The sequence below is a fragment of the Hakea prostrata genome, chromosome 11 (assembly GCF_041222555.1).
Source record: "Hakea prostrata isolate BN-2017 chromosome 11, UWA_Hpros_2, whole genome shotgun sequence".
NCBI classification, from domain to species: domain Eukaryota; kingdom Viridiplantae; phylum Streptophyta; class Magnoliopsida; order Proteales; family Proteaceae; genus Hakea; species Hakea prostrata.
In genome coordinates this window covers 18,688,924-18,698,379 of record NC_142610.1, presented here as the reverse complement: position 1 = coordinate 18,698,379, position 9,456 = coordinate 18,688,924, and the positions used below count along the sequence as shown (strand labels likewise).

Below are 9,456 nucleotides of genomic sequence, written 5' to 3'. Positions count from 1 at the left end.
AATGAAACAGAATATGAGGCTCTGATAGCAGGACTTCGGTTGTCAAAAGCATTATCTATTGCAGATGTTACTATTTATAGTGACTCTCAACTTATAGTCAACCAAGTCCAGGGGGAGTATGGTATTAAAGAACCACGCTTGCAGAAATATCAAGAGATAGTGCAGGCATTTCAAAACCAATTTCAAAATTTGAGGATATCTCAGATTTCGAGGAATGAAAATTCAGTGGCAGATGAGCTATCCCGACTAGCCAATGCCAAGGAAAAGAATCTAGACCCTTCGGTCTACATTGAAGAGATAACTTTTCCAAGTTATCATGAGAAAGAAATTTCTTATATTGAAGCGGAACGTTCTTTGGATGGATCCAATAATCGAGTATCTAAGGGATGACAAATTACCCGAGTATTCAGTAGAGGCAAGGTTGATCAAGATTCGATCAGCTAGATTTGTCATTCGGAATGGGAGACTATACAAAAGATCTTATGCGTTGGACCCCTTATGAGATGTATAGGCCCCGAATGAGCAAAATCAGCTTTGGCTGAGGTTCATGAAGGAATTTGTGGAGCTCACATGGGTGGACGAGCCCCGGCTCACAAAATTCGAGACTTGGGTTATATTGGCCTAAGGTCCAAGAGGCTGCTATGGAGTACGTTCGTCGATGTGGTAACTGTCAAATTCATGCTACGATGATCGAAGCGCCCGGCGGAAACTATGACTTCAATTCTAAATCCCATTCCCTTTGCAATGTGGGGAATTGATATCATGGGCAAATTCACCAAGGCATCAAAGCGGACGGGAATATCCGATAGTAGCAATTGATTACTTCACAAAATGGGTAGAAGTCGGTGCACGGCGGAAATTGCGAGAAAAAAGTGGAGAAATTTGTGCTTGAATCAATCATATATCGCTTTGGGATTCCAAAGATTATTATCACTGACCATGGTACTCAGTTCAACTGTCCACAATTTGAGCAATTCTGTGGAACATATATGATCGAGCATCGTATGTCCTCGGTGGCATACCCCCAAAGCAATGGACGAGTAGAGGTCACTAACCGAACGCTCTTTGGAAGGAATAAAGAGAAGACTCGAAGCTGACAAAGCTTCTTGGGTCGAAGAACTACATAATGTACTGTGGGCTTATAGAACTACGGTTCGAACACCCACAGGAGAAACTCCATTCAGGTTGGCATATGGATCCGAAGCATTGGCACCTGTGGAGATAATGGCGGGGACGTTACGGGATCGTGAGTTCGAGGAAAAAGCAAATGAACAAGGACTGCTTGATAGTCTTGATTTGTTGGAGCACTGATAAGCAAATGGATCACCTTCTTCTGCGACCAATCTCAACACCATGGCATACACAACACATCCCTCAGCTCATTACTCTTCTAAAACATTTAGAGGACACAAAAATTACACTTTTCTAGGACCTTAATATTCAACTCTGGCTAGAAGAAATTGCGCAATAGGGCCTAAATGCACAAATTTAGAGACAAAGATTATAACACCTCAAAATAATATTTGTAATACTATCTTTAATTCATTTAATGTTTTCTTTTCAACAAAAAAAAAATGAAAGAGTCTTGCTATAATAAGTTGAGTTTATAATGTCACCAATTAGTTATGACAGACAGTTACATTTATAGAGACCCACATGTGTGTATAATATATATGCAGGGAAGATGACTTGTTCCGAATACAGGTGAAGGTGGTGTCAGGGAAGTAACACAACTACTGTTGATGATGAAGGGTCACCAGTTCTCTGTTTGTTATTTTTGCATTGACATCTATCTGTTGACCATTTTAATGTGATAGAACGTAAGGTTATCATGTGCATTAACCACTTCTCCGCCACGAAAACATTACCAACATTACAATTATCTACAATACCAGTGACATTTTACCAAAAAGAAAATAGCCTTTTACATTTATTTATTTTCTTTCTAAATGCATCGAAATTAAAATTTGATGAATAAGTAATATTATTATTCAATGATGAAGTACACTAACACACCCAAGTTTTGATAAATTACCCAGGTAGGGAAAATGAAAAATAATAAGTTTTCCTATTCTAAATGTGTTTGAAACACCTTCTCATTTTACTTTAACCAACCCTTTATGTATTTTTCTCTTCGAAGACATGGTATCGTTCGGGAAGAAAAAAACCGGTGAAGTGATTAGTCTTTTACTAATCTCTATAAAATTAAGATTTATAGGCATTTTAGTCTTAAAGTAATAAAAACTGTACCACTAGAATAACCATTTTAATAGAGTGAGGTGTATGTTATAAAAGCGCAAGTGTGTTTCACTTGCCTAATAAAAAATAACAAGTTGCGCCTCACAGTTAAGGTGGAGAATTTTTAATCTACAAAGATAGAGGATTATATATGCTTTCTTCATTCCTTTCAACAATGTATTTAGGAGAAAAGCTCATGTCTAGTTCACCTTATGGGTACCCAGAATTGAATTTCTTTTTTTTTAAATGTGTAGTAGAAAGTTATAAAAAGAGCATAACTGCCTCTCCTTTTTCTTTATTTTTTTTTTTTTTTTTTTTTTTTTTTTTTTTTTTTTTGTGGGGGGGGAACCAGAGCATAATTGATTTGAACTCATGGAATAGTAGACATCTCCACACCATTGATATAGTAGGACTCCCACCTCGTCCATGGTCTTGTAGGTGAGACCCCATGATATCAGTGGTGTGCAGAACCATCTCTTCTCTCTCCCAAAGTAGTAAAATCAAACTCATTGCCTACCTCATACATTTCTCTTACCACTATTTATTTAATTACGTATAAATCTGTTAGGTTTTTTATTAAAATCATATTAAAAATCTATATTAAGTTTCAAAATTAGTTTTTTTGCATTTCTTTTATTTAATTATTTTGTTAGTGTGTGGCACCCATGAGGAAAGGGTGGTAATGAGGCACCATGAGTAAAGGAGGTCATTCATGACATTGGTCATGGGTCTTAAAGGTCTTGATCATGGTGATGAAGTGGACTTACTTGAATGATGAAATTTACTTAAATTCTAACTCTTGACCTTTATTTCTCATTTCAACTTCATGATCATTCATGGCCATTACCATGAGTGGAGTTAAGGTGTTTGAATGGATTAAATCCAATTCATTCCAAAGAAGTGAATATGAGAGTTACTTCTCCAAGTAGTGGGGAGGTTAGGTCAATGTAGTTTATTCTCATTAGTGGAGGAGGGACAAGCCATTGATTCTCCATTAGTGGAGAATTGATTCTCTAATTCATTGCCTTAAGAATCCTAGGGGTGTAAGGTGAGGTTTAGGCCTATATAAACCCAACTTTTCCTTGCATGTGGGGGCAATTGAGACACTCCTCACTCTCACATTGTTTGTGTTACAAAGTTAATTTCTTTCTTTGAATTTGTCTAAGTGTTGTGCTCTAGCTTTTGGCTCCTTGAAGGGACTAGAAGAACCATCTCATCTTCTAGTTGGAGGTTGTTTTATCTTGGAGGTGGTGGTGCGAAGAACCCTTGGTAGTAGGGTGCATCAATTACCTTAAAGACAGCACTCAAGGTATGACTTAACCTCATTGATCGGTGGTTCGTTCGGTTGCAACTTCAAGCTCTCCGGATTGTCTAAAGATCTTTATCTCTCAATTGTATTGCAATTTCATTTTTGTATGTTTGAAGAATTTGTAATACAATTACCCCAACAAAATTTACGGTAAACAAAACTTTAAACGAGTATAGAACTAATCTTGAATTTTGAACTCTACAAATACAACTCATTTGATGATTCTATCAGACCTACATTAATCAGTGTTGTGAGTTTAGTTAATTTCCTTTTGTATTCGAATCCCCTCAGGGTTAGAGGCAAAGTCGTGCCCCTATATTCAAACTCAATTCGAAAAAAAAGGGAAAAAAAATGTCTTAGTACCAAATTACTCAAAAATTACTTGTTTCTGCAATTGGTAATTAGAGGCGGGCTTATTTTTAATTTAGAGCTTACCTCGAATCTGTCGCTTGGCAAGTTGGTAATTGGGGAAGTTGACTTTTAAAGAACCCATGTGCCAGCAGCACGTCTTGCTCGTGATGTTGAATCTCAACCATCAACTGGTTATTGAAAAGTAATTTGTGATTTTTATTATTATTATTACAATTTTGTAATCTATGTATTTTTCTTTTTAATATAGCAGCCAATCAACTAGGGAATCCAATGCGATTTGCATAATAAACAATTGATGCAGGAAACGTAATTTGTATACCCAAGAAGAAGCGATCAGCTCCTCAAGCTTAATTTACAAGAAAAGGAAAAAAGAGAAGCACCAAATACTCCTCTGCAACTGCAACTTAATGGCTTCTTCATCTACTTTGTCCCGTCGACCTTCTTCTTATGATGTGTTTATCAACTTCAGAGGCCCAGATACTCGGAAAAACTTTGTCAGTCTACTTTCCAAAGCTCTGATAAGAGAAAAAATCCATACCTTCGTAGATAGTGAAGAACTCTGGGAAGGAGAAGAGATTTGCCCCTCTCTTTCGAGAGCAATTAAAGGGTCTGAAATCTCCATTCCTATCATCTCCAAAAGCTACGCACATAGCAAATACTGTCTCTTGGAGCTTGCTGAGATTTGGGAGTGTCATTTATCTCAAGGTCAGACCATTCTTCCCGTATTCATTGATGTTGAGCCACGAGACGTTCGACATCAAACCGGAAGAAGCTTTGAGGGACCATTTCAGGAACATCAAGAGAAGTACAGCTCTGAAGATGTTGAGAGATGGAAGAAGGCTTTGACAAAGGTCGGGAATCTCAAGGGATGGACCCTTGAGGGAAATGCAACTACAGAGTAAGTCTTGCTCTCTTCATGTGTACGTGTCATATTTTTAACTTGAGAAATTACCCTCTTCTAGCTGTTTATCAAATTAGAACCGTACAGTTCATGTAGTTTCCTTTCTATACGTGGGGGACGTGGTTGTGAGATAAACGGGAACAATAAACAATACAGACACACCATTACCTTTGCTCTGTAACAATATTAGATTTCTCATGTTTGTACTCGTTACTGTCATTAAATTGTTGCTTATCATTTTCAAAGATTAAGGAATTTATTTATTCTTTTTGCAGAGATATGCATATTCTTATTTATTGCTCTGATTCACTCTTTACTCTGAGAAATTGCAGGGATCAATTAAATATAGTTGAGTCAATTGTTCGTAGGGCTTCGAGAGAACTAAATAACGTCCCGTTGGATGAATGTAAACATCCTGTTGGAATCAATTCACATATTGATATCCTACTTCCTATGTTAAATATTGGTTCTGATGATGTAAGATTTGTGGCAATCTGTGGGATGGGCGGTCTGGGAAAGACAACCATTGCAAAGGCTGTCTATAATCGCATCTTTACAAGCTTTAATGGGAGTAGTTTTCTTGCTAATGTGAGAGAAGAAGCTTCACGAGGTGATCATGGATTAGTTTCTCTTCAAAAGCAGCTTCTTAAAGATATCTTGGGCAAGGAACAAGACATTAGCAGTGCTTCTCAAGGATCAAAAATGATAGAAAAAAGACTTCAAAGAGAAAAAGTTCTTCTCATTCTTGATGATGTCAATGATTATACACAACTTGATGCATTAGCCCGTGGTATCAATTGGTTTGGTGAAGGCAGCAGGGTTATCATTACAACTAGAAATGAGCATTGTTTGATTGTAAATAAAGGTGATAGAGATATTAAAATATATGAGCCTCAGGGACTAGATTCTGAGAAGTCTCTTCAGCTCCTTGGTTTGCATGCATTTTCAATGACTAACCCTCCAAATGATTTTACTGAGCTAATGCATGAAGTCGTGTGCCATGCTGATGGGTTACCCTTGATCCTAGAAGTGTTGGGTTCTTTTCTTTGTGACAAGAGCAAAGAAGAATGGGAAACTACATTAGGTGGATTGAAAGATATCCGTGATAACAAGGTCTCTGGAATGTTGATAAAAAGCTATGAGGATAAAGTATTTGCAAGGTTGATGATCAGTTACAACCAATTAAGTGATAATGCAAAAATCATATTTCTTGATATTGCATGCCATTTCATTGGAGACTACGTAGGTCACAGAATTGACTTGTGGGAAGCTTGTGAATTGTATCCAAGATTAGCCATAAAAGAACTCACCCAAATGCACCTCCTGAAGATTATTGATGAGACGATGAGCATGCATGATGAACTTCGATTTATGGGGACGAGAATTGCCTCGATGAACAGCAATGGGGATCATTCGAAAAGTACAAGATTGTGGTCTGATGATGAGATCTTAAAAGCAATTGGAAAAGACAAGGTGAGTGTCATCCTTTTTTCTAATTTTTTTATTACAAATAATCATTTAATTAATCCTAATAATAGAATATCACTCCATCTGATGGTCAAAGATGGGCAACAAACACAAGCAAGGGTTAAAGTCTAAGCAATAGCACAAAAATACGAAGATTGAGATAGCAAAATAAAAGAGACAATTGAGGGTATGTATGCATCAAAATTTTCTTACTTTAATACTGTTTTTCTGCTACAGGCCACTCGAATGGTTGAGGGTATTCTCCTTCATGATCAAATGCAGGTAGATGATTTAAGCTTTGATGACTTTGCAAAGATGCCCAATTTGAGGTTTCTCCGCCTTCAATTTATGAGCAATGTCAGACCCATTACTGGGGATTTTTCGAATCTTCCTTCCCAAATAAGATGGTTAGATTGGTGGGACCTTAATTTGAAAATTCCGCCAACCAATTTTTATCATGAGGAGCTAGTTCATCTTAACTTGTCAGAGAGCGACATCAGCCAAGCTTGGAATGATGGACCTCAAAATAATAAAAAGGTAGAATATGATTGTAATTTTATCTCTTCAATTGTTTGATTATCAATTTATTTTTTCTTGAATTTGAAAGACTGCTGTTTTATATGTATTATTTTGTTTGACAGCGGTTTCGAAAATTGAAGGTTCTTGATTTGCACTACTCCCATCATTTCTCTGTCTCTTCCAACTTCTTCAAATGGTTTCCTTGCTTACAAAGATTAGACCTCAGAGAGTGCAGTTCTCTTTTGCAACTACCAGAGAGCATTTGTCAGATGGTTTCTCTCAAATACCTTATTCTCAGTGGTTGTGAATCTTTCAACAAGTTGCCTAAGTCCATTGGTAATCTAAAACATTTGGTTGAGCTTTTGGTAAGTGGAACAGAGATTGAGGAATTACCGGATGGTATAGGGCAGTTAGAGAAGCTTGAGAAACTAGATGTTTCAGGATGTGGTAAACTGCTAAGACTACCAACCTCAATGGGTAGAATCAGGAGATTGCCTTGCTTAGACTTGACAGGTACAATGATTTTGAAATTACCAGATGATTTTTCAAAGCTCTCGTCCTTAGAGGTGTTACAAATGAGCATGGCCTCCTCACAGCAAGATGAAATAGGCGACTACAGGATGCTTCAAATCAACGAGAGTAGTTTTCCTTGTCAGCTTCAGAAGCTATATTTGGAAGGCTACATGAACCTTGAATCTCTCCCAAGGCTTCCCTCCACTTTAACTAATTTGGACATTGCGGACTGTAATTCACTGCAGTTAATTTCTAATCTTTCAGACCTGGTATTATTGAAGGAATTAGCAATCTATGGTTGCAAATCACTGGTAAGATTACCTGATTTGTCAAACCTTTCAAGATTGAAGAAATTTTCTGTTACATGTGAAAATCTCAATGAAATTTCTTGCATTGAAGGGACAAAATCCTTGGAAGAGTTGACCGTAACGCCTTTCCCCAAATTAACAGAGTTACTAGATTTGTCAAATCTGAAAAGGCTGAGGAAATTACACATCCACGATGCTGAAAACCTAGAGAAAATCCAGGGTTTTGAAGGAACAAAATTGTTGGAAGAGTTGGTTTTGCGGACATGCCCCAATTTAAGAAAGTTATCAGATTTGTCAAACCTAAAGAAATTGTCGAGGCTAGAAGTCTATGATTGTGAAAATCTAGAGGAAATCTGGAGCCTGGAAGGAACAGAATCCTTGGAATATTTGGAAATTGAAGGTTGCCACAAGTTTACACAGTTGTTCGATTTCTCAAACCTAAAAAGATTGAGCCAAATATATATTCGCCATTGTGTAAATCTAGAGAATATCCAGGGCATCAAAGGAGCAGAATCCTTGGAATATTTGGAAATTGAAGGTTGCCATAAGTTAACACAGTTGTCCGATTTCTCAAACCTGAAAAGATTGGGGCATATATCTATTCGCCATTGTGTAAATCTAGAGAATATCCAGGGCATCAAAGGAGCAGAATCCTTAGAATATTTGGAAATTGAAGGTTGCCATAAGTTAACAGAGTTACCTGATATATCATACCTAAAAAGATTGAGCTCTCTATGGATTTCAGATTGTATAAATCTAGAGAAAATTCACTGTTTTGAAGGAGCTCAATCTTTACAAAAGTGTGTGGTCACTGGTTGTGACAAATTGACGGAGACAAGGAGGAAAATATCTGGGCAGGTACTTTTATTCTTCTCTCTTCCTGTAACTTTTTATTCTTTTTCCTTCTGGGGGACACAAATTAATTGATTGATAGGAATTTACAATTCAACTGCAGGGAAGACTTCTTGATGATATTGTCAAAGGCATTGAGGGAAGCAACCCAATTGTCACTGGTGATCGAGGGTCCCCAATTTTGTGTATTGTTTTTGCATCTACATATAGGAAACTGCTGGAACAGCACAATTTTGAGGTTCAAGCTTTAATCCATCGTCAAGGAGGAACAACGTATTACTTTAAACATTCCATTAGAGTTGAGGACCAAAGTGAATTCACCGGTAAGGGAGACATAATCTACATCCACCATTTCGAAGGCTTCGACTGGTTTGGGTTTCCGCTGGAAAGCAATGATGCTATTGAGATATATCAGGTACATGCAGAGGAGATCCCTGTGAAATTTTGTAAGGTGTTGTTTGAAGATAAGGATTCAGAACAACAAATGCCTAACAAACAATCCAGTGCCAAGTTGGTAGCAGATTTCTTCAGATGGTCCGATGAAGAGGAAGAGCGGGGGCTAATGAGGTGTTGGAGTTGGCAAATGTTGTCCTGATGACAAAAACGAGACAGATGCTGGCCCAGAGGCCTGCAATTGCTTTGTTGCAGTGAAAGCAGTTTGGCATTGTTTCTCCAACTATTTCAGTTCTACAGTGTTTCCGTCATGATGTCACCCAATTACTCCATGTGTCCTCTTTTTGGCTTTTATCTAGGGAAATAAATAGAACTTGTGCTTGGCTTTTAGATGTACCTACATGTGGAACATTTTGAGATTAGATATTCTCTTACCACCTTGACCAGTAAAAGAAAATTTGCAAATTTTATATGTTTGTTGATGCTGCAGCTGGGCTGATCAAGTAAAAGGAACTATGGAAGGAAATGTTTGAACAAAGCTAACTAGCTTGAAGCTTTTACATATGAGCAGCTCTTGGGCTGAA

At 37.5% G+C, this 9,456-nt stretch overlaps 1 protein-coding gene across 1 annotated transcript; it reads left to right on the top strand.

The window, feature by feature from the left end:
- Positions 1-4,252: 4,252 nt before the first annotated feature.
- Positions 4,253-9,456, top strand: LOC149000573 (disease resistance protein RPV1-like). Its single transcript, XM_089140996.1, has 5 exons — positions 4,253-4,817; positions 5,153-6,293; positions 6,525-6,824; positions 6,929-8,485; positions 8,583-9,456. Exons 1-5 carry the CDS (start codon positions 4,327-4,329, stop codon positions 9,072-9,074), a joined length of 3,981 nt encoding a protein of 1,326 aa, XP_088997122.1. The 5' UTR covers positions 4,253-4,326; the 3' UTR covers positions 9,075-9,456.

Excerpts from the sequence above, each read along its gene's own strand:
- LOC149000573 (XM_089140996.1), top strand. The coding sequence starts at position 4,327 with ATGGCTTCTTCATCTACTTTGTCCCGTCGACCTTCTTCTTATGATGTG. Across the intron at positions 4,818-5,152 it reads GAGGGAAATGCAACTACAGA|GGATCAATTAAATATAGTTG; the intron begins GTAAGTCTTGCT and ends GAGAAATTGCAG. Across the intron at positions 6,825-6,928 it reads GACCTCAAAATAATAAAAAG|CGGTTTCGAAAATTGAAGGT; the intron begins GTAGAATATGAT and ends TTTGTTTGACAG.